The sequence below is a fragment of the Zingiber officinale genome, chromosome 11B, assembly GCF_018446385.1.
Source record: "Zingiber officinale cultivar Zhangliang chromosome 11B, Zo_v1.1, whole genome shotgun sequence".
NCBI classification, from domain to species: domain Eukaryota; kingdom Viridiplantae; phylum Streptophyta; class Magnoliopsida; order Zingiberales; family Zingiberaceae; genus Zingiber; species Zingiber officinale.
In genome coordinates, this window is record NC_056007.1 from 21,004,072 (window position 1) to 21,030,384 (window position 26,313).

Below are 26,313 nucleotides of genomic sequence, written 5' to 3' on the forward strand. Positions count from 1 at the left end.
CAATCAAGATGGGTGACTCTCACAACTCGAGACGTGTGTGTGTGTATATATATATATATATATATATATAGATATCCGAGCACTCAAAAATGCACTCAGTCATTCATGGATGTCACACACTGTGAATGTATAGGCTATTAAACCCGCCCAACGTGGACGACGTTTATAGCATCGTCATCGACATGCACTGCAGCATAAATAATTGCAAATTGAAACTGGTGCTTGAGTCTAGCTTTTTATCCTCGATCACGGAGTCGCATATTTGCTAAATTCGAATTCAGCCAATGCCTTTATACAGCAAACTTGTCTAGAAATCATGGTGGGTGGTCTGCCATTGATCAAACAACCAAAGGAAGGTTACTATGGTTGATACCCAAGTTCCATCACATTTGTTAACAGTCCCAACAAACTATTGTCAACCATATCCTTCTAGGCAACCGATAAACTCATGTTTTGAGTATATAAAAGGGATGGAAGAGATGGAGCAAAAGCGCCGTGCTAGAGAAGCAGGGCTAGTGTTGGTCTCTAGCTCAGGCTGCTCTTCCTGCCATGATGAAAGACGAGTATATTCTTGAGAAGAATGAGTTGCTACCTACAATAGGTTTGTCTAGTGACAATTGCATTCTACTAGTGATGATACTTGCTTCTACACTTCTGTAGTATAGATCAATATACAAAAGCCAGAAAAGAAAATATTCAACTAAACTTACGAATGAAACCTCCTTATATTTGCAAATCTTGAATGGTGAGACAACGATATTGTGTTCTTCACTCACCAATTGCAGTCGTATGTATTTTCTTACCCTTATCAGAAACAAAAACAAAAGCCTTAACCAATTCTTCTTTTACCATGAAGAGGACCGAAGCAGCAAATACACTCTGCACAATCTTGGTCCCCATGCCTTTATAAAATCCATACAGTCCTTCATAACGGATCATCTTTAGTATCGCATCCAGAGTTCCTGCAGTAGAAAAACGTATTCGTGTCTGAATCACAAAAGGCAAGCAAGCAATTTATGCATTCTTCAGTAAGGAAAGAAAAAAGGTTAAGGCTTCAACTTTCGCTGCTTCCCAGACTCAGAAAAAATAACTCCTATACCTGTGTATCTAGACATTGCATTCTTGCCGATTTCTTGCTTTGCCTGTAACCTAGACTGCAATCATGGAAAAATTGAACAGAAAAGGAATTAAATACCAAATGTAATCATAACCAAACTATGCTAACTATTGCAGATGAATTGAAAATATCTATTGGAGCTGTCCCACATGGCTTTAGAGGTTGTCTTGGACTATGAGGCACTTGGATCATTTTCCAAAACCACTGACTTAAAATTAAATTTCAGATGGAAAAGGAAAAAATGAAGGGAACAACAATATCTAGACTCTTTTGGAATAGACAAAATAAGAAAGGAGTTAACTATACCTTCACAACTAATAAAGGATATGTTACCACCGTTGCCCCTAGTTTTGCTAGCGCCCCCAGTAAGAAAACCTGCACATGATGGTTGAGAAAGCTTAGGATGAACAAGGATCAATCTTTTCTCTCACAGAGGAATTTCCAGTTCTCAGCTTGCTATTTCCAGCAAAAGATTGAACTATGCCATATATCTTTCTTTAGGACCTTGAGTGCTTACTTTTAGTCTATTGCATATTGTCTTATGTGCCACTACAGGGAGAAGCCTACTAGAAAGATTTGTCTGTGATCTCTCTTTATCACTCTATTGATTCTCTCATCTGAGGTTGCAAGGACCATTAGTTGCACGCCCTATCAATAATTTGCAGAGGTTTCTTATTGCGTTTACCTTTTCATGATCATGACCTTAATTATCCTTTTTTCTGGTTTTGAGAACTTTTCTGATCTATGTAATACGTGGCTCTAATCTCATATTTCTACTTCTAGATTTAGGGTTTAAATGAGACTCATGAAGAGTTTATGTTGTTCGAATGATCTAGGGTTTTAGGACCCTTATCTCTTGTTAATTCATTGATTTGTTTACCAACAAATCCTTTAAAAATTTTAAGATGTAACCTAGCTCAGTGATTAACTTATATCCTACACATTGCTATATTTGGTCTCATGGTTAGCACACCTAGCATCTACATCTCCATAGTAGGAGGTAACAAATTCTCTCATCATGGCCGATATGAGAATAGAGAAATAATGAAAATTCTAAGGTAGTTAGAACAGTAAACTAAGAAAAAAAAATAAGAGGCGATGTTGTATTTTTGGATAAAGATATGAAGGAATTTAACATTTTGTGAGAGACGATTGAATGGCTAAGATACACTAAACTAACAAAATTAAACAAAAATATTTTTCAAAATAAGGTGCAATTTAGGTGATCCCCTGTAAAATTTGGCAAGCACATACCACTCATGGTGGCAAAAGGTGAATATGTTTGCCCCCAGCGCCCCCGCCAACCCGTCCCAAGACCAACACGGAGGAGGTATATCACGGGCGGCTACTAGCCTTTGGAATAGTACTAGCACATAAGAGAGGCATTTACCTCGGCTTTGCCGAGATTTGAACCTCAGACCTCATGGTGGCAACACCTTATGCGCTAGCCACTAGACCGTCCCGAGGGGACCACATACCACTCATAAAATGAGAAAAGGTTGCATTTGGTGTGATCATCCTCCCTTACAATATGCACTTGCAATTTTGGCCTGCAATTGGTGTCGAACTAGATCCAAGATCTCTTGCATGAGATCTCAAATAATACATTTGAGGTGGGGCCAACCACTTTAAACTTTCTCTTTCTTTAAAAAAAGATGAAGGTTATTACAACAACAATAACCAAGCCTTATAAGGTGCAATTTTATTTAGGTGATCCCCCGTAAAAATTGGCAAAAGCACATAACACTTATAAAATGAGAAAAGGTTGCATTGGTGTGATCTTCCTCCCTTACAATATGCACTTGCAATTTCAGTCTGCAATTGGTGTCGAACTAGATCCAAGATCTCTTGCATGAGATCTCAACTAAGCTTTATCCCACTAGGTGAGATCGGCCAATGAAGGTTATTAGAGAAAAATAATTAAATTGGAAGGTGGGGTCAAGAATTCTTCTCTTCAAATCAATAGAGGTTCACCACTTTGATAAATATGGGGGTCTAGAAATCTGGTTTGCGTATGTTGTGGTTGAAGATAGGGATCTATTGTGATTGAGGAGGCACTAGTAGGTTTGATCTGGCAGAGATGCCATCAGGCCTTGCAGATCAGAAGGCACACAAGAGGAATGCAGGGTTTGGAAGAGAGCAGACCCTCTATTGACTTGCGAGGAGACTCCCCTGTAGGTCTTTGGCTAGAGGTGAATGCAGGATGGAAATCAAAGAAGTTCAACTTAGTAGTGGTGCCTTTTTGAAGAGAGTTCTTTTGCAAAAGAAACACAAGGTGGCATAGGCAGAAAATCTATGTTGGTGTGAGAGGAAGATCCTACATAGGGTTAAGGTCAGACATAGATTCAACCAATTGATGCACAATGACAGCCAAGGCACGAGGAGAAGATCTGTAAGATAAATAGAGTGACAAGCTCCCAGGCTTAAGGTCACAACTTCGGCCTCGCGAGAAGTGGGGAGAATATCTACAAGACAAATTGAATGGGAGAGATTTGTCAACAATTATCATTGGGAGTCATCTTAGAGAAGAAGCCAGGGTCTTATAAAAGGTGCTGGGGTCATAGTGATTTCAAAATATTGCTATTGCAAGAAGGCATTGGGCTATCTCATGTGGGCGACAATGAGAATGGTTTGTACGCAGGGACAGAGTTGCAATGCACTATTAATTGGGTTTATTTATGAGGTATCAACGATGGGTTGTTGGCATAGGAGAGATGAGTGGAAGGTGTTGCAGGAGAAAGGAGGGACAGAGGAAACAAAGGGTAAAGCTTTGGCGAGTCGAAACATGCGGATATTGTGAAACAGAATTTGAAATAGGTTCCTCTAGTTACAACTAACATTTACTAAGTTTGTAATTGGCATTTTGCAAATTTGCAATGACTAGCAGCAAAATATTAGTTTAAAAGATTTACGAACTTCTAGAAAAAAAACTAATAATTTTGCATTAGTTCCATTTGTCGTCAATGAAATAGAGAAGTGGATGATATATACCTGTAAAGCGGTTACATCTTTTACTCCATTACCATTTCCACTGCGCTTTTTCCGTAGGTGCTTTAATGAGGTTTCATAAATCATAAACTGAATTGATGGATTGCATACCTGCACGAATAGTTTTGAGTCTTTAGGCCTATGAAAGATCAACATTCTCACGATACACAATGATTATTCATCAAGGCTAACACCATGATAAGAGTCGGGATGAGCCCTTTCCAGAATCCTTTTATGCCTGCTTCGTTGTAAACCTCCCTCACCTGAGCAAGATATTAAGTGTATTAATCAGCAACATGCATCAGCTAAAGCAAGACATGCAGACAACAATACTTCTTTTCTACCGGAAACAGCTCAAGCCACAATTCAACAGTTTGAAAGGATGCATAACTTGAGACTCCTAGAAGCCACATTCTAAGGCTCATGGCTTTCAACTCTGTTGTAATCATGAATGTACCTGATCTGATGGTCTAAATCCATAATTTCTCTAGTATGTCAAAGATTACTGAGGTCTTGAGAAGCTATCTTTTCTAAAGAAATTATTCACTGGTGGAAGATTGTATTGATATCTACCAAAAGTTAATATGACGAGAATCAAACTAGAGAAAAAGATATCATGAAAAAGTAGGAAACAAAACCTGTGAATTTTGTACGATGGGTTTCACTCATCTCGCTCTGTTTCACGTACCAGCCAGCAAGCAAAATAAAATGCTTCGGCCATGCCATGCAACATGAAAAGTAATTTTAAACCATGTTTTAAATGATTTTATCAAATCAATAACTATGATATTTTGCACCAGCAAGTTTATCTATGCAGTTTATCTAGTTGTATGCATGGTTTAAAATGTCGTGCCGAGACGGTCGAAACGAACGAAACATCTTGTTTCGCCCGACGACCAGCATCGGCACGACCCCGGCACTAGAGCCACAACAGCTGCGATGTGTTGCGTGACCCTGTGGCCACAGCGGAGGGGTGGCTTGACCCCGCAACAGCAGTAGAGGGGTCGCATAACCCTTCTGTTGCTGCCGCGGAGGCGTCGCGCGACCCTACAGCCGCTGCAGAGAGGTCGCACGACCACCGTGGTTGCGCTAGAGGAGTCATGTGATCCCCGCAGCCATGGCTGAGGGGTCACGCAACCCCGCAACAGCGTCGAAGTTACACGAGCTCTTGAGTGGTGTTAGATTTTTTTTAATTAAACTTAGGTTAATTATTTTAATCAACTCCTAGCTACGATGGAGATAATTTAAAGAGACTTTATTAAATTCTAATAAAATTATCTAATTAATTTTATATTTTATTTATTTTAATTTAAAAATTATAATAAAATTTTTATTTATTTATTTATCTATTTTCATATCATTCCTTTTTAAAAGATTATTTTTTATATTGTTTATTTTGTTTTTTTTTTAAATATTCATGTTAAATATATTTTTTAATTAATATATTTTATATTTAAAAAATATCGAAATTATATTGGTATGGCACGATACGGTACCGAAACCGTATCGTTCCGATATAGGACCGAAACCTTGGCACGAGTCGAAATTTTAAACCTTGGTTGAATATATACCTCTAGTGTGTGCTCTGTGATATCATAGTACAAATTTGCTATTAATGAGTAAAATATCATTAAAAGAATTGAAAATATTTATATTTACATATATGTAAAGAAATGTTGTTTTTTCTGACCGCATGAAATGCTCCATATGGCTGTGGTTTGATCAGTTCAAGTTTAGCCAACTCATTCTCCACATTAGTGATGCGAGCATATTCCTTCAAGATAGCCTCCTTTCTAGCCTCCATGATTTTCCTCTCTGCTTGTGTATGTGTCTGCAAGGGTGTTAAGTTCCAAAATCAATGCATTATAAATCACAGTAACATTATATGAAAGTTGAGACGAAAGGATAAAACATTGCATGCATTTTTATTCATATGAGCACAACTTACACTCTAATAAGCGTGCTATAAGACTGAGTTAGCAAGAAGAAGAGGCACACAAATTGACTACTTGTATGGACACAAAGGAGAATAGAAACAATAAACTATTCAGCTGGAAAATAAGCGGACTCAGTTTTCCACTAGAATAGGAACCTTCAGATAGGGAAGGCTTGCCTTATCCAGCTGTGACTCACGCAGATTTAAAAGACTGTTTTCTTACAATAAACTGATAAAGCGATGCCAAATCAGAATGGAATCTGATTGAATGAAGTCAATCTTTAATTCTGAACTCCTAGCAGTAGAGAGAATGGACCACTAAAGGAACTAATGGAAGGCACAAATTCTCTGACCCTAGATCGTAAGAGCACTCATGACAAGGATTCTCTGGTTGAGCTCTCTCTCTCTCTCTCTCTCTCTCTCTCTCCATATATATATATATGCACTTGTACACGCATATGCACATGTCTAGCATGCAAAGTTGAATAAAAAGTTCTCTTTTTTCCTAACAGGAAGTATGCTTAGACAAACTGAACTTGGTCAGCAAGTAGGAAATTCTTACAAATTTGACTGAAAATATATGCATAGAAGCATATAGATCTATGATATTGAATTCAAATAGAATAAATTCACAAGGCAATCACACTAATTCTTTTAAGAATGAAGTTCCATAGACTATTTGTTATAATATATGGTGCTTTTCTGCACTAATGCTAGGCATGTCAATCTCACGGACCTTAATCTTTGCAACTAATATAAAGTTATCCCCATTTCTATGACGGCCCTAACTCATTTTGTCTCTTGAAGATGAGGATAGCTAGGAAACATAAACGACACACTATCTACAATGTGAACTTACTACAAGCAATTTCAAGATGACCATAGGCTAAGCTAATTTCAAAAGTATGTAACTGATTCCTTCTTAGGATTGTCATCTTTATTAACTTCCAGTATTCACTCAAGTAATTGGCATAATTGAACAGATTTTGAAGTAATAGCCATAGACTACCCTGAAAAACTTGAATTCAAAGGATAGAATAGCAAGATATTTATGATGTAGGTGTAGCACAGCGGATGAACAAACACGGACCTCACCAAGAGGAGTAAACTCTCACAAAGAAGAACAGTGGAAATCCAATATGAAAATAAATGCTAAATAAGAAAAAAATGATAATTTAGTAGGGATTATAATTAATTACCTACTTATCGCCTAAATAAAAAATACTAATTACCAAATAGCAAACAAAGTAAATCTCTAATTATTACAGCCACTTTATTCTTTAATATTCTTCAATTTGTTTTCTTTTATTGCTGAAGTGCTAATTTAGAATTATCTTCAATTTCTTTTTCTTCATGTGTTGCCTATTATGATGATTTATTTCTTTCTCTGCTGACTCAAAAGAAGGAGAAGTGGTAGGTAAGGGAATCAAGTCAATAGGTTTACGAGCTTTCAACCCATACATGATTTTGAATGGACTACGATTGGTAGACTTTATGGAATTGTTGTGAGCAAATTTAGTAAGTGGCAAGATTGAGTCCCAACTACCTGAAATTTTTCACCCGCTAAACATTTTAACAAATTTCCTAGACGGCGATTAACAACCTCAGTTTGGCCATCAGCCTGTGGATGAAAGGAGGAAGGAAATTTAAGTTGTGTCCCAAATAATTTCTCTAGTGTCTTCGAAAAATAGCTACCAAAGTTCACATCTCTATCTGACACTATAGATGAAGATAACTCGTGCAAATAAACAATCTCCCTAAAGAATAATTTGGCTATTTGTGATACACCATGGCATGGAATAAAATGTGCCATTTTTTATAATTGATCTACTACTATTAAGATTGAATTGTGACTTCGGTTAGTCCAAGACAATCCTAAAACAAAATTCATGCTAATGTCTTTCCTAAGTTTATGGGGTATAGGTAGTAGCAAGGAATGAAATGTCATTCCGTGCAGCTCGATATGGACGATTTTTACCGTTCCGTCGGACGGCCAAAATCGGCACAGGAGGCATCCCGTCTCGAGGAGTCATGGACACCTCCGGCGGCGCAGGAGGAAACACGGGACGCCTCCGGCGACGTTAGAGGAGTCGCGAGAGGCCATAGCTGGAAGTGTCCTGCAATGCCTTCGGCATCAAGGCGTCACCGGACAACCCCTGCTGGCGCCACTAGACCCTTCCAGTGTCGCTGGATGCATCCGACGATGCTTCCGGTGCTGCTGAATGCCCCCGTGGCGATCGCAGGCGATCAATCACTTTTTTTCCGATAAATAATTATATTTTATTTAATTAATTTAAACAACTTCTAAGGATGTGCGATATTTCGAACGGGTTTTTATAAACTCTAATTAAATTATCCTAATAAAATATATAAAAAATATATTTAAAATTAAAATAATTTAATAAATTTTAATAATTAATATTTTGATTTTTTTTAAATGTTTTAAATTTCATTTAAAATTTAAAAAATATAATAATTCTTATTTATATTCTAATATATTTTTTTATTATTTTGTATTATTTTAAATTTCATTTAAATTTTTTTAAAAATTCTAATTTTTTTTTTTAATTCTAAAAAAATTTTAAAAATTCTAAAAAATTTTAAAAAAATTCTAATAAATTATATTTATATTCTGATTTTTATTATTATTTTGTATTTTTTTACTTGATAATTTTTACTATATAAATATATATTATTTAATTAAAAATTAATTAAATAAATAAATAGTTAATTGATATAATTATTATTATATATAAAGTAATATCTTGTAATAATTTATATATTTGTTATTATAGATAGATCTATTTTAATTCGAGTTATTGATATATCAATTTTATTTAAATAAAACTATTTTTAACTATTTTTTTAACAATATTAAATTGTTCAATAATTGAGAAATATACAAAGTCAATATACAACTTATTTTTATATACACCATAAACATATTTATCTTATAATTATTATATATAAATAAAAAAAATACCGAAACTGTATCGGCATGGCACGATACTATACTTAAACCGTATCGTTTCGGTCTTAAGACCGAAACCTCAGCACGGGTCAAAATTTTAAACCTTGGGTAGTAGGTTGTACAATCCTGTGTTTTGTTTGGTTGCCTTTATTGTTTGGCATGTACAACATTGTGACATAATTCGTGCAACTTCTCGTCGCAATAAAGGCCAATAAAATCAATCTAACACAAGGATAATAGTCTTGTCTTTTCAAACTGTCCATCTAAGCCACCTGCATGAAGTCCCCAAATAAGAAAATCTCCGAAGTGCAATCCTAGGAATACATAATGTATACTCTTAAATAGGAAATTGTCTTAGATCACAAAATCTACCAAATCATGATGATTCCTATTTTGAACGTCTTGAAAAATTATCCCAAAGACAGGGCAAGTGCATATTCATCTTTGAGTTAATCGAATCCTACTACAATCATATTCATGGCATGTAATGTGGAAACAACACGACTTAGCGTATTAGCTGATTTGTTGTCTACACAAAAGTATAGTCCTGCAAGAACTCAACCCACATAGCATGCTTAGCACTTAATTTCTTTCTTAGGCTTGAATAATAACATAAAACTCTGTCATAGGTGGAATAACATTGTTGAGTTTTTTCACTAAAGAATGCAATTGGTTGACCTTCTTGGCTCAATGCACCACCTATACCGACTCCTGACGCATCACAAGACACCTCAAATGGTTTGAATAGGTGATGTCTAAGAATAGGTCCCTAGTCATCCTTTCTTTTATCTCCCTTACGGCAGCTGAGGCGGATTTAGTCCATTGAAATTCCCCCTTTCAAGGCAAATTGTTATGGAAGACATTATGATACAAAAGTCATTAATCAAGTAATGATAAAAGGTTGCAAAGCCATGAAAACTTCGAGCCTCTAAAAGGATATACGACTCTGGCCATTCCTAGATTACCCTAATCTTTTTTGAATCTATTGAAATGTCTTCTACAAAAATAATGAATCCAAGAAAGAGAACTTGAGGTTATAGGAAGGAGCATTTCTTTAGATTAACAAACAATCTTTCCTTTATGAGAGTCTCTAGGATGAGGTAGATGTGCTTCAGGTGGTCATCATATGTCAAGCTATATATCGAAATGTTATTGAAATGGACTACAAGAAATTTTCCTATGAAAGATTTTAATACATGTTCATCAACCTTATGAAAGCACTAGGAGCATTTGAAAGTCCAAAGGGTGTGACACTCATACAATCCATTTTGTGTTTTAAAGGCAGTTTTCCATTCATCGCCAACCCTAATTCTAATTTGGCGATATCCACTACGCGAGTCAATCTTAGAGAACTAACATGCTTTGGCCATAGTCAAGCATAAAAGTCTCAATATGGGAAACTTATACTTAGTTGTGATCTTGTTAATGGAACAACTATATATATGCATTCTCCAAAAACCATCCTTTAAGAACTAACAAAGCGGCAACAATAATGGACTCATACTTTCTCCAATAAAGTCCTTCTCTAAGAGTCCTTTAATTTGCCTATTCAATTCAACACACTTTAGGGTATTCATACGACAGTGGGGTAGGTTGGGTAATTGCAATCTTGGGACTAGATCAACAACGTGTTGGATCAAGCACATAGGTGGGAGTTCGTTGGGTAATTCTTCACTAATTATATACAAGAATCCATCTAAAATCTCTTTGACTTTAAGGAAAAGGCTTTTGGTGAATCTCTAGTGCCAAGTGTGAGGTTCTGTGTTACTAATGCTATCATGATTCCCAACTATTTTCCTACTTCAAATTAAGGTAGTGTAAGATGGTGGAGGGATTGTTTTGAGGATTGGGTCAATTTAGAGTTGGACTTAGGTTTCTAGGCGTTGTCGAGTATAATCAAATGTTTTGGCCATTATGCTTAAAAAAAATTGGTGCTTTCTCTTCCATAGTAGGTAACCAAGGATGATATGGGCTACACTCATAGGAAGAACGCCCCACCATATTTTATCCTTATATGGACCCATCTCTATAGGAACCAAACACCTTTGTGCAACTGGAAAGGAAGTCTGATTTACCCATGTCGTTTTGTAGGGGCTCGAGTGAGGTTCAAGAATAGCTTGGATCCTAGAAATGACTTGTGTGGATACTACATTCATGCAACTCCCACTATCCATCATGATTTTACAAGACTTACTCCCACATTTTGCATATGTGTGGAAAATGTTAGTGTGTTTCCATGTGTCGTTAGATGTAGGCAATTAGGCATGGGAAGGATGTGATACACAACATGGAGTCCTATGGTTTGTTCTTCAATTTCCTCATTTTCATGGTGCTTATCAAGGTGGTCAATTTCTTCACCACTACCTGGGGTCGGAAAGTATGCTACTTCATTGTCAGGATTTGATTTTTGTTCTAAGGTTAAGACTCTATAGGGACACTGGATGTCGCATGACCTTTACTATGACAATTAAAGCATTGAATGTTAGAGCTTTCTATTTTTTTAGAAGTTTATGTATTTGTCTTTACTAGTTGAATGACAAATCTAGGTTGGGTTGAAACAATGGATTTGCTCGATTGTTGTGTAGGGGCGCTGCCAATCGAGGGGTTAGTGATCACAAGGTAAGGGCATTCACAAATTGCTCAATCTCTTTAGCCTTATGACAGGCCTCTTCAATGAGGTTGGGGCAAATAATTGAACTTGTCATTGAATTTCAAGTATCAAACCATTAACGAAATGGATTAGGGTTTTTCTAGGATCTAATTTGGGGTTACACACATTCATAAGTTGTCAAATTTACTCAAATATTCCATTATGCTCATGTTTGATTGTTTTAGATTAATCCATATGATGTATTGTTGGTTTCTAAAGTATGTTGCGACATTTTTCCTCTACCTAATGTGTGACTGGTTCTTCTTCGTTTGTGGCATATTAATCTTAGATACCCTACCAGTGTTTCTTTGCCAAACCGATAAGTTTGAATTTTGCAAATCGCGCTCGTTCAATTTGGGTCATATCATACCAATCAAAGTAATCTTCAATCTCAACAACTCAGTCAAAGAATTGTTTGGGTCTAGCCGGCCATCAAAATTTAGGGCATCTAGTTTAACTCAATATAAGGCTTAGTATTTGGTCAAAATCAAATAGACTGAAAACCGAACAAACCAAAATTTTTTTAAACCAACCGAACCGACCGAATTTCCTAAAAAACCAAACTGACTGAACCGATAAAATATCGATTAATTTGGTTTTCGACCAAATTAATCGAAATTTTAAAGCCTTATTCGGTTTTAACTAAAAAAATGAAATTTTATTTAATTAATTATAATTTTAAATAAAAAAAATTAAATTAATATTCTTATTCGGTTTAACCGAATTACAAAATTTAAAACCGAAACCGAATCGAAACCGAAAACCGAACTGAATTTTAAAAAAAACGAAAACCAAATTAACCGAACCAAATTTCTAAATTCGATCGGTTCGGTTAATTCAATTTTTCCAAATTTTTTATCACCCCTAATTCGATGGGTAGTATCTATTTTTATTCTAAGTTTAGATCTAACTCTAGGTTGGGTTTGTGTGTTTTGAAAATGATCTTCCTCATCAATGACTGATTGATGGTCCAAAGGTGGTTGATGCCTAGGTGATTGTTGAGCTACATGGGATATGTGATCTATGGACTTAGAACTTGTATCCTTTAGCAGCTTGTTGAATACTAGCAGCATGAACTTTAAACCGTCCTAGGTCTTCCACTCTTGATTGAAGGGTCTTAAACTCATCTTCCACAAGTTTATACCTAGCATCTATTTCTCTCATGGTAGGGTTTCTCGTCATAGCAAATGAAGAGGTTCAACAAGTAATGAGATTTTTAAATTAACACAATAATTTTAAGGAAACAAGTTAGAACTTATAAAACTAACGACGAGACAAATAGAAAATTAGATAAATAAATTGACTTAAAATAGGGGCAAACTAATGATGAGAAAAATAGGAAATTAAATAAATAAAATAACTTCACGATCCTCACCAAGAGGAGTAAACTCTCCAAGAAGAAAAGTGGGAATTCAATTAATTCAAGATGATTAAACTATAGGACTCTAGACTTCTTTTATAGACATGACTCAATAATTAATACAAACATAAATATGCTAGATAAGAACAAAATTGATAATTTAGTAAGGATTATAATTAATTCTCTATTTATTGCCTAAATAGGAAATACTAGTTATCAAATAACAAACAAATCAAATCTCTAATTTTTACAACCACTTTATTCTTTAATATTCTTCAATTTGTTTCCTTTTATTGTTGAAGTGCTAATTTGGGCTTATCTTCAATTTCTTTTTCTTCAAGTGTCACCTATTATGATGATTTATTTCCTTCTCTCATTAATTTCTCAAACATGTCTCTATCATATTTTATGTTTGAACTTCCAATTTAACTAGACTTTGTTTCCCCTCTAAACCTTTCGTTTTTAACCAATCATAGGCACTTCATTTTCTATGTAACTCAGAGTTTTTCTATAAGGACATTGTTACTGTTTAATCTAAAAGGAGAAAACTTACCTTTCTCTGAAAAACTCAGTTGATCTCAAAGAACCAAATCTATTTTTTTAATTTACTCGTGTCAAAATTAATTACTAAAAGAGGCATATTACCTAGGCAGAAATTTTTGCAAGATAAGATCACTACTGAATGTGTGAAGAATATTCCAAACTATTTCATAGCTGTGATAATCCTTAGCCATGAGATCTAGGTTTGTCATGTTCACACACATAGTTACATATAGGAATAACAATGACGTGAGCTACTAGATAGACAAAAGCCTGCAATGTATGTTGTTATAATCTTAAATTGAAAGCAAATAGATTACCTGCATACGAGTAACCAGGACCCATATTGGATTAGTCAGCAACACATTCAACGACCTGAAGAAACAACACACGAGAATTGAACTTCTAGCCAAAGACATGAATGAACAAGATCAACTTATGTCACCACTGAAATTGTCTAGAGAGTCTATGGCATAACAAAACTACAAGGACACTCGAAGCTCCATCTTGAGCAGAAACACAGAACAAAACGAGTTGAATAAATTATTTTAGCTAAATAGTAACCAGTCCAAATGCCTTTTAATGCTTCCATAAACAAACTACATTTTATACAAATTTAATTTTTTCCAAAAAAAAAAAAAGACAACTCAATGACCTGTTGACAAACAAACAAAAATCTATATTAGCTGATACAATGACTCTAAGAGAAATGAGTGCAAAACATGTAGCGCGAAGTCCAAATTAATGCATGGAGCGAGAATCAAATTGCAAAATCGATAAGGGCCTCCTAGGGATCTTTATTAAATACCACCCATCATGTGGTGTGGATTGTAGAAATTACATTAATACAATCAATACAAGCACAAGGGACTGCCTAAAATAATATACTAATATTTTTCCTAAAACGGTATCATTTGTCTCATCTCTCTCCTCATTCCTTGCTCAATGCAGAAGAACAAGGATCTTCTTCTGTGCCTGCCACTTCCAAGCGCTTCTGCAATCCAAGCCTCTTCCTCCACACCCAGAATTTGCAAGCACCATCCTTATTGCTCCATGCCAGAAGCATTAGCTTCTTTCTCCATGTCAGCAATCTGCAATTATCACCTAGATCATTCCAGTCAGATCTGCCATCTGACACCCATATCCTCAGGAAGCAAATCATGACCTCAACAAGAACCCAGAGTGCCTATATCACTTCCCTTAATCTAATAGATTTCAACCTCACTACTGGATCTGGTGTTTTTCTTCACTCACTGGAATTTTTTTCTTCAGAGAGATGCCACACTTGGACAGCAGAAGACTCCCTGTTTTGTTGATACCTTTTCAACATTTAGTAGTGCTTATAAACTCTTTTGTCAAGAGTTTCATTTGACTCAAAATGTCTTCCACTACTACCTTCTTGGTTCTTCCTACCATACATCTTTCCAGCCTTTCTGACTCAATGATTATCACCATGGAGAAGGTAAATGGAAAGAACTATAAACTTGGTGAACTGCAGCAGTTCAAGTTTGGACCACGTGCTATATTCACCCAAAATACGTCACCACCATGAGCTACCAAGATTCGTAAGACCACTAGAGTCACATGGTTGAAAATTGATGCCAAATTACTTGCTCTCCTTTGACAGTTCATTGATCCCAGCCATATGAGCATTCTTTTTTATTTCCTCTCCTATTTCAAGACTTGGCACGGACTAGGAATTTATATAAGGGTGACAACTCTCTGGCCTATGACGTGATTGATACATGTACTTCCTACTCTTTATACACCTCCCAAATTCCATATTCAAGGGCAATGAGTACAATTTTAGTAACATCGTCTCTTTCTCTACGTACCACCGCTATGTCATACAATGTCACAATAGACAATGATCTCACTTATGGGTGAAGGGCATCAAAAATATTTCTTTTTCACATTATAGTCTCTATTCTTTGTATTATAACTTTGAATTTTCTTGAATCAATTACCTGTTAGTGGACATACTAAATCCTTTTCATATTCAATGTCATTTTCATTTTCATTCAAGATTTGAAGGCAAGAAAAGTGATTTGTGTAGAGCATGAATCTTGCGAATTGTACCAACTTATGCCTTTATCTTCTTTTGTACTTTTGATGGCCCAATCACTTCTTTAGACATGTAGTAGTCATGGTCTTCCTAATATTCATATGGTTGCTAGTCCATCTAGTCGTCAGTCTCTTAAGGGTATTATGTCAATCAAGGAATACTAAATCTTCATTCCCTAGTAGTGTTCATAAGTGTGCATTTATACCTTGAGTTTTAATTCATTTTCATTTTGATAGATCTTAGACGTGTCAATTTCACTCTTGAATTTAAGTACTTTGTGACTTTCATTAATGACTATTCTCAAGTAACTCCCATTGATGATTATTCTCAGATAAAATGGTTTTAAATGAAAGACCAATCTAAACTTTTCACTCTATTTTCCCATTTCTGCACTAAGATCTAAACTCAATCGTGTGTCTAAAGTATTTAATGAAGATAATACTAAATGTTTCTCTTGTATTCTCCAATCATTTCTTTTGAGTATAGATATTATAGACTATTCTTCTTGACCTCGCAACCAACATCAACAGAATAGTGTAGTCAAAAGGAAAAATTAGTTGAGATCATCAACGTATATGTATTCTTTTTTTTTTCTAGGTTGATGCTTTTCTACTGTTTGCTATTTTATAAATCATATTATCATTTAATTTGCTTCATGGGCAAGCTCCTTTCAAAGTCCTCTTTCCTTGGGATTGTAGGATCGAAGAAAGCGCGGGTGAATAGCGCGGCACTTTTTCACATTTTTTTGAAAACTAGAGAGTACGCAGCATAAATAAAAAAAAAATAAAGCTAACACAATTTCTTTTTACTTGGTTCAAAGACCGGTGACGGCTAGTCCAAGGCCAGCAGATATTGATTGTTTTCATTGGCCAATCCACTAAACAATCGATAAGTTCAAGAATTTGAAAACTAATAAAAAGAACAATAGCACCCACAACACTATAGAGTAGAAGTTTGAGGGTTTGTTGTCGGAGCACTTTAGCATCGTAGCTGAGTTTCAGAGCAGTGCGAGAGTCATTCAGCATGGAAGAATGTTGTTCTGAGCTCCTGAAAGAAGGGTCTTTTTATAGTCTATTCCAGGATCATGGACCAGCTCCAAGCATCTCCATTGAGGCTTATCTAATCCACTTTCGTCGCTAAGTTATCCAACTCCAAGCGCCTAGACCACTCCCGGGCACTTGGACCGCTGACGTGGCAACATCTCGTCGAAGCTCTATCCAAGTTGCCTCTATCCCTTCTCAGGCACCTAGATCCCTCCCGGCACCTAGATCCCTCCCGGGTGCTTGGAAGCAGATCGCGTGGCAAGGTTCGAGCCATTCCAAGCACCTGGATCCTATCTGGTTGTCCGGACCTCTAAGCGTCCGGATCCCTTCTAGGCGTCTGGAATCCCTTAACTCCGGTCGCCTATCTGTATCATAGAGTTAGCATAACAGACATAATAATAAAAGTGGAATTTAATTTGACAATTTCGGACTGTCCGGTCCTAATTTTTAAATTTCGTGTGAAACCATAGGTCGGAATGCTACTGTTCCTTTCAAACATCTGGTTATCCAGACCTGTTTGAACTTTTGCTCGGCATCTGATCTTAACTTTCGGGACTTCCCGCTAAACATCCAATCCTCGACCCGTCTAGACTTTTGCGTGGTGTCCTCGACCCTAGAGCTTTCCACCTAATGTCCTTAACCCCTAGGACTTCTGCCCAACATCCTTAATCTACCAAATCTTCTGCCAAGTCCACTCGATCAGGACTTCTTTGCCCAATCCACTCGACCAGGGCTTCTCTACCCTATTCACTCGACTAGGACTTCTTTGCCCAGTCCACTCGACCAAGACTTCCCTACACACTTACTCAAGCTTATTAGAACAACAATAAATCTTAACTTTGAACCTTTGACAATATCAAAACACAGATTTGATTAGCTAATGTTTTCAGCACCAGCAGGGATGACCTATGTTTTCTTCCACCACAGGTGTTTTGTTTTATCTACTTTCTTCATCTATATTTTACTCAGTGAATCTCATATTCAGAATGTCTATTGTTGCTTCTCTCTAAGGTCACACCATGTATTTATCTCTACTCATGTATCTTCGTTGAAGTTGTTGCCGTGTGACTTTGTAGTCATGAGTTCGAGTCGTAGAAACCTCATATAATGCAAGGTAAGGCTGCATATAGACTCGACCCTGAGCCGGAACCCAAAACCAAGTCAACAACCTGGTTACCCTTGACCGGGTTCAACGATCCGGTTACCCTTGATCTGGTTCAATGACCCGGTTACCCTTGACTTGGTTCAACGGATCTAACATGTTGGTGCAATCGACCTCTAGGGTTTGGATGTTTGACAATATACCTAAGTTTGGTCAATTTGACCAAGCGTTGATCCAAACAGGACTTGATGTTTGGAAGAGAGAAGTCTAGTTAGGACTAGATGACTAGCAAAGATAAGTCCTACCCAAAGGATAGGCGGGTGAGAAGTCTACTAAGTGACTAGTCCTAACTGGAGGTTAGGCAAAGTGGAAGTTCAGGCCCTAGTGAGTGAAGCTAGGTAATGGAAGTGCTGGTGAGTGAAGCTGGGCCCTAGTGAGTGAAGCTAGGTGGTGGAAGTCCTGATGAGTGAAGCCAAGCCCTAGTGAATGAAGCTAGGTGGTAGAAGTCCTGGTGAGTGAAGTCAGACAATAGAAGTCCTAGTGAGTGAAGTTGCGCAGCCCTAGGGAAGGTAACCCTAGATTATATGTGACCGATTGGTTTCCGGTTGATCGCGTGCGGTCGATCAAACCAACAAATCTTAAAATCTGTTAACACTATCTTACTTTACTGTTTTATCTATTATGCTAACTCAGTGTTGTAGGGAAGTCCAGCTAGGTCAACGAGTCGATCGGATAGCTGACATGAAGTCCAAACAGGTCGACGGGATGACCAGATGTCTGGCAAAATGGTAAGTTAAGGTAAGTTACTGGAGGAGAGTGACTTGGTGAGGGCGCGTTCTCCATTTGAGGGAACAGTAGGCGTCGGTCCAGTTTAAGTACATTTAGGATCCCTAAACTGAGACCTTGACTAGTTCCTGGTCCTGGAGGACAAGAACTAATTACTCTATTTATCATATTTGTGCTAACACTTGTCTTGCAGGGTATTTGGACTAACACATTTGCTGCAGGGCAAGAAAGCAAACAAAGAAGCAAAGCTGCCTTCGGGTGAATAGTACCTGAAGGCGCCTTCTATGGTTATGGAAGGCACCTCGGTATTGTTCATAGAAGGCGCCTTCAATGGCTATAAAAGACGCCTTCCACATATAAAATTTGACCGGTTCGCAGATAAGGCACAGCGAAGTCGGGATAGATTTTATCCATTGGAGGCGCCTTCAAGGCCTTTGGAAGGCACCCTCCAAGCCCTTTATAAGGCAGTTTCGAGGAGGCTTTGCAACAACAACTACATACAAGCTACTACGCATCCATTCAAGCTTCTGACTACTCCCGATTGCTGCTACGACTCTACTACGAAGCTGCTGAGCCCAATAACTGATCTGAGGAGTTCCGGTCGCGCCCGGTAGACAGACATCAACACAAGAAGAGCTCTCATTTCGATCTATAAGAGTGTTGGTAATTTTTTGTACTTAATTACTATAAAAGGGCAAGTGCAGTGTGTTGCACTTGACCTTGTTAGTGCAATATTCCTTAGGTCAAGGTTGACCTGGTTGACTGAGCTTGAATTGAGTCAACCTCGAGTCTTAATGTTTGGGTTTCGATGTTTGACAATACATGTAGACAACACATGAAGATTGCAGGTGCAATTGTTCATGTGGAGAGATTGTGAAGGAGAGTCAAGTAGGTCAAGGCTGACTGCATACTTGACTGAAAGTCCTGGTGAGTGAAGCCAGGCAGTTGGGAAATCCTAGTGAGTGAAGCTAAGTGAAAGTCCTGGTGAGTGAAGCTGGGCAGTTGGGAAATCCTAGTGAGTGAAGCTAGGTGAAAGTCCTGGTGAGTGAAGCCAGGCAGGTGGGAAATCCTAGTGAGTGAAGCTAGGTGAAAGTCCTGGTGAGTGAAGCCAGACAGATGGGAAGCCCTAGTGAGTGAAGCTAGGCAATGAAAAGACCTGGTGAGTGAAGCCAGGCACGAGGAAATCCAGATGGGTCAAGGTTGACCAGACATCTGGTGGAAAGTCCAAGTGGGCCAAAAGGATTGACCGGACATTTGGTGAGGGAGTCCTAGTAGGTCAAGGATGATCGGATGCTAGGCATGATGGACTAACAGGTCATGGTTGACCAAATGTTGGTTTAGGAGGCTTTAGACTTGATTTTGGGCGAAATCATGAGCTGGATCGATCAGCCGATCGATTGGCTCATGCCCAATCGATCGGCTGATCGATTAGGCGAGTCTTCGCGACAAGCCTCCTCCCAATCGATCAATGGATCGATTGGGAGAAGTGCGCGATCGCACAGAACAGCTCTGGATCGATCGGCCGATCGATCCAGAGCCTCTAATCGATCGGGTGATCGATTGGGAAGTTCTGTTTTCGCACGATAAAGGCTGGATCGATCAGCCGATCGATCCAAGCAATTTCCAGGAGCACAGAGGCTCTCTGAATCGATCGATCGATCGATCCAAAGCCTCCTCGATCGATTGGGAGCAATCCAATCGATTGGGATCCGACCGTTGGCACAGGATATAGCTGTTGGCGTGCGTTCGTCGTCAGTAGAGCTCACGATTTTCATCTCAAATCTTCACAGCGCTTCCACAGCTTCTCGATAGAGTTCTCACCGCCAGTTCTTGAAGTTCTTGGAGGTTTTTCCAAGTCAAGAGGCAGATCTACAGCAAGAAGAAGAAAGCTAGGGTTAGGGTTTTTCTTGTGCAATCTTATAAGCTTTTGCTTATATTTTGTTTCCTTTCCCTTTCTTCTTGTAGTGTGAACTTGTAGGGCTTCTCCGCCTTCGGTAGTTACCGTAAAGGAGTGCTTTATTAGTGGAGGGTGTGTGAGTGCGTGGATCCTTGGATTAGTCACCTCTTCTTAAGGTGGATACCAAGTAAATCCCTAGTGTTAGCATTGTGTATTTGTTTCTCTATATTTTCCGCTGCATTTCATCACAAGAAGCAAGCAACGACGAGCACGAGATCGCGCCGAGCTATTCACCCGCCCCCCTCTAGCTATATTTCGGTCCCAACAGACCTAACCTTTTTGTACTCGATTCTCTCTTCCGGGGGTACCGGAAGAGGTTTTTAGTGGATTGTCCATCGATAGTCCGCGGGACTTGGGCCTTGGAGTAGGAATCACCGAAGGCTCCGAACTAAGTAAAAACCGTCTGTGTTTTCTTGTGTCTTGGTTTTTTCGCTTTCCACTGCGTACTCTGCTTTTAATTTTTAAAAGAAAACAAGTTTTTAAAAACCACATGATTCACCCCCGCCCTCTCACGTGCGTCACGATCCAACACAACCCGTCTCTCAAGGGCTGGCCCCAGCGGATAAGTGGTTCAACTTCTAGCTCATTAATTTTTTTAAATTTTATTTAAAGTTTTTTCATCATAGCTTTTTATTTAATAATATTTATAATATTTTAGTGATATTAATGGTGTGGTTGAATATTAATTAACCTATTCTACTATTTTATTAAAGTTATTTTTTTAATATATTTGTCTTGAATTCTCTAATGTGGGACTATTCGGCCTTTCTATTAAAGTTAATTTTATAATTTATTTATCTTGAATTCTTTGATGTGGGAGCATTCTGCCTTTCTATTAATTTCTATTAAAGATAATTTTACAACTTATTTTCCTTGAATTCTCTAAATGTGGGAATATTTTACCTTTAACTCATTAAATTTATTAATCTCATTTAACTCTCTTAATTACTCATTGGTCTTATTTTATCATTTTATTCATTCAATATTGACTTTATAAAACTATTTGACTGGTATAATATATCCAATAATAAATTTATCAAGGAATATAATTTATTTAATAATAAAATTATATATATAGTGAAGACTATCATCAAATATATAAAATTAATTAAAAGATATAATTTATATGATATATATGTCTTATCAACTAAAATATAATAATATTAATATTAGAAAAAAATTATTAATATCAAAAAATAAAAATGATTTAGGATTTAATATAATATTCTTCTCGATCTACTTTGACTTTTTAGAAGCTCTAATTGAGCGAAAGTTATAAAAAGAATAAAAGAAATATAACTTTCAAAGAACAAAATAAAAGATTTTAATACTGCAAAAACTAATGAACTTGAATTTAATGTTCTTATACTCTAAGGGTGCATTTGGTTCAAGTTATCATGCATAACCTTAGTTATATGATTACAAGCTAATTAGATAACCAAGGTTATGGGAAATAAAATATAACCTAATCTTTGATTCAACCCTAGGTAATGCAACAAAAATTTCTTTGTTTGGAGGTTTTAGTGTATAACCTAGTTTAAGGGCAACGAACCAAATAGGAAACCAACAAGGTGGAAAATCCCAAAACCGAAGGTAGAACAAGAGAGTTAATAGCCCAAAAATTTAAAGCAAGAACTTACCTCTTCTCTGACAACAAGCTTCTGAAATGAATGGATCCAGAGATGTGAGAATCAGTCGACGTTTTCAAAGTAAATGGAAATGAAGGAAATTTGTGCGAAGGGGGAGAAGCAGTTGGCTAGGGTTTTGGTTATATCTTTAGCGGATTGAGATTTGATAAAACTTTAGGGGTATTTTTGTCTATAAGGGCAAAAATTAGAGGATAATTTCGGAAAAAAAATTGTTAACCCCAGAATCACTTAAAACCTTACACTTCTGAGGTAATTACATTATAGATTATATACCCCCACTTGTTGACATGATAGGCATTCTCCATTACCTAGGAACCACTCATTACTTGAAACAAACAAGGTTAAATAACATAACCTTAGGTCGATAACTAAGGTTACCAATAATAACCTTTAACCAAACATGCCCTAAGAGGATACATAGACAACTTAAATCAGTGCAAATTCTTTTTTAGAAATTTAAAATTTTTAAAATTAAATAATAATAATCTTGAATCGTCACAAACTATGAACCGAACCATGAACCGTAGTCGCCTTGGAAGATTAGGGTTAAGGGTCAATATTTCTAGAACCGTCGAATCATCAGTTTTGAACCGTGGTCGGGTCTAGCTACATACAATAGACCCAATGTAGTCTCATCCCTTCCCGCTATCTACTTTGGCGGAAGCTTCATGCATGAGCTGCCCTTTATGTATCTTCATTGAGTTGACTCTCTTCTTGAGCTCTTCACCGTCTCTTTCTGAGTCAACATGAGGTATCTCATGTTCGTACTTCATAACCATTACTATCCCTCCTGCCACCACAATATCCACCTTAGATGAATCACCTTCATAGGTGTATAGCTGAAAGCGAGATTTGAGCACACCATAGCTAATGCCTTCATCTTGCTATTTGGAAAGGTACTTAAACATTCTCTACTTTATACGCACTTTTTCTCCATTTATCTAATGCTTCACTATCATACATATCTTATGCATTTTTGTCATCTTTAGCTTCCTGTAAAATCCATAAAACTATCTTAGAGGCCTTCACAAACCCTAGTTTGTGCATGCAATGATTGGTAAGATGGAGACGGTCCACGTTAACAAGGCATAGTTAGTTCTTCTTCCTCTAAGAAAATCTATAATGGGTTGCAAGTAACTTTTCACTATTAAATGCTCTCTCAATGAAACTATAGGAGGGGTGTAAGCTTGCCTAATGGCTAAGGAACACACTCTAAATTATAGTGCAGAGTATTTTTAAAATCTTTTGTCTCATAACTAAGATTACTTCAATTCACCTCTTTCTCACTTTGGTGGTTGCCTTTCACTAGCCCTTCATCAACTCAACAATAAGAATGTCTTTCTTTATACTTTAAATAATTACTATGGAGGTCGATATGTAGCAACCTTTAGGTTTTGTTGCTCAAGGCTAGGTTGACATAAAGTGCAAGTTAAGGATTATGTGGATTGTAACAATTTCTAAGAACTTGATTTAGAAAATTTAGCTCTACCATCTTCAATCTTTCATGACTATAAACATAACTATTAGTCAGAAAGATGATTTTCTTATCACCTATATACACAACATTAGGATCACACAATTGGAGTTCTCTATCAGCATTTTTAAATCAAAACTTAGTGAATCTCAACTATTTTGATACAGAAGTTACTTACTCATGGGGAAGATATTTACATATATCAATGACTATGCCTGATACACTAAAAGAGACTAGTATGCTAGGAACCAAACCAATGTCACCTATTGATCCTTATGTCAAATGGATACCATGATAGAACATAGTCCACCCTTAGATAAACAATCCCTATCAGGCTGTTATTCTTCTAGAAGGTAATCTGATCTCTTAGAAGAGAAAGAAGTAAACTGTCATAACCAAGTCAAGTGCAAAGATAGATTATATAATTATGGTGCTAGCAACTTGAGAGTTTGGATTAAATAGTTGCTGATTAGAATGCAGTTAAATAATAAAGCTACCATGCACTTAGCTTCTAATCTAGTATTTTATGAGAGGATAAAACATAGAGAGATTGACCATCATTTCATAAGAGAGAAGGTGAAATTGTGGCATCCTTAGTCAGTAATGATAAATTTGCAAACCAAGTCAATAGAAGGTCCAAGGATTGAATGTATACATATATAACAAGTCGAGTTATCGAAGGAGTCGTAGGTGAAAAATATCTTCACATAAATAGAACTTATGTCCATATTATGGCATGAATAATACTCACCCTGCAATAGCTGCGACAACAAGCCAAGAGAACATACCCACAGTTCCATCACCAAGCCCTTTCTTCTTGCGGGCAGCAGCAATGGACTCTGCCTTATTCTTCAGTAACTGGTAGAAGTAATAATATATTCCCTGGATATCATCTCACACCACATTATTCTCCCAAAGAATGTGAGGCTTTAAAGAGTTGTAGATTATAATAAGTATGGCTGGAAGAGTACATGTTGAAATGCTCGTGTAGTTAAGTATTGGGTTGGGAAAGCAAACAGGGCAGACCTGAGACGTAGCAGTGCCAACTAGCGATGGCTTAAGGCCACTGTACAGCCCTCCCCAACCTTCCATTTTGATAAGCTGCAACCCATCAGGAGGAAAAGGAATCAGTGTTGAGGTGGAGGTCAAGAAGCAAGCGCGCACGAGGTAGGAACAAGGAGACCTGAAGCATTTCGTAGATGGTTCCTCCTGACGATGGGAGGTGGCCGCCTCCAATGGCCGAGGCCTGCGACGTCTTCTTGGCAATCCTCTCGGTCTGTTGACGAGTATTCACCTACATTTATGTATGAATCAATAGCAGGATGAATCCGTGACAACAAAGTAAAGAATATGGACTATGGAACGAGCCATTACGGTCTGAATAGGGTAGGTGATTATCTGAGCTATGATGCCTCCGCCGGCGCCGGCTAGGCCATTAACCAGAGCGTTCGACATGCTGCTTCACGGACCCCTGACTCGGTGGATCGAGAATTTCCAAGGGGAGGAGCGTCAACCCACCACTTCAACGCGTCAATCCAGTTCCGCCTTGTGACGATTGCGAAGCGGAGAGACCCCGCCTCCCTCGCCGGTTGTAGATCCGGTCCGCCGAGATGGATATGGTAATAAGGTGAAGTGGACTAAATATGTGGCAACCTCGCGCCGGAGAGTCAATCAAGTCTAGGCTTCGCCGGCCGTCTATATCACAGCCTCCGTCGGCGAGGAAGTAGATATGAACGGAGATATGGTCGAGGATTGGCGGTTGGTTCCCCTCGCCTCAGACGCCGGTGCAGAGCTAGCAGCGGCGCTCGGCGGGGTTGGGGTTGGGGCTGGGGCCGGCGAGCCAGCGTGTGGTGGAAATGGAAGCGAAGTGGATAAGGTAACGGCCGAAGGAGGAGTTGCCTTCCAAATAGCAAAAACATACAAGGGCAAATACCTTAAAAGTCTATAATTTTCAGTAAATGTTATTAAGGCTCCTATATTTGAAATACAATACTCGTTTCACAAAATTTCAAAAGGCTAAAAATATATAAGGTAGCATGATAAAGTTACTCTTTATTTTCATTATTCTCGAAAGGTACTTTATTAATAATTTTACTTAATATTAGAGTAGTTTTTATTAATAAGTATTTAATTTTTCCAACTGATTAATTCTAAAAATAATTAATTCATTCTTATTGAAATACAGGAAGCGGCCTATCATCATGATTATTTGGAACAGCACTATAAAAAATTCAAATCTTCCCGGAATGGAACTCAACCACCTGTTACCATGGTATAGTATAAGGAAAAGCTAGATAATAATATAGTATAAATTGGTAAAGTAAAAAATATATAAAATACTATAATTATAAAGTATCATAAATAATTACTTTATAATTATCCTTGTCGAGTTTTCATAATTCAAAATCTTTGAACAATAATTTCTTACAAATTATTTTTTAATAAGATTATCATTCATCTAATTATTATTCATTCAGATTACTTATTCGAATTATGCTACTTATCTTTCACAATTCTCATGACTGAAAATATTCTTTCTACCATCACAATCGCAACTTATAAGATTAATGTCAAAACTTATATATAAATGAGTACATCATATTTTTCTTTAACATGACTAATTTTTCTAAAAAATTATAGATATCTTTCAATTTTTGAAATATTTATTAGAATGT

General features: G+C 37.2%; 1 protein-coding gene across 1 annotated transcript; it reads right to left on the minus strand.

The window, feature by feature from the left end:
* Positions 1 to 585: 585 nt before the first annotated feature.
* On the minus strand, positions 586 to 25,520 carry LOC122034260 (peroxisomal nicotinamide adenine dinucleotide carrier-like). The gene is made up of 11 exons (XM_042593430.1): positions 25,013 to 25,520; positions 24,822 to 24,932; positions 24,665 to 24,739; positions 24,390 to 24,520; positions 13,883 to 13,937; positions 5,796 to 5,936; positions 4,300 to 4,368; positions 4,109 to 4,216; positions 1,424 to 1,492; positions 1,100 to 1,154; positions 586 to 962 (listed from the first exon to the last, which is right to left on the minus strand). The coding sequence occupies exons 1-11, from the start codon at positions 25,091 to 25,093 to the stop codon at positions 769 to 771; spliced, it is 1,089 nt and encodes a 362-aa protein (XP_042449364.1). The 5' UTR covers positions 25,094 to 25,520; the 3' UTR covers positions 586 to 768.
* Positions 25,521 to 26,313: the final 793 nt, after the last annotated feature.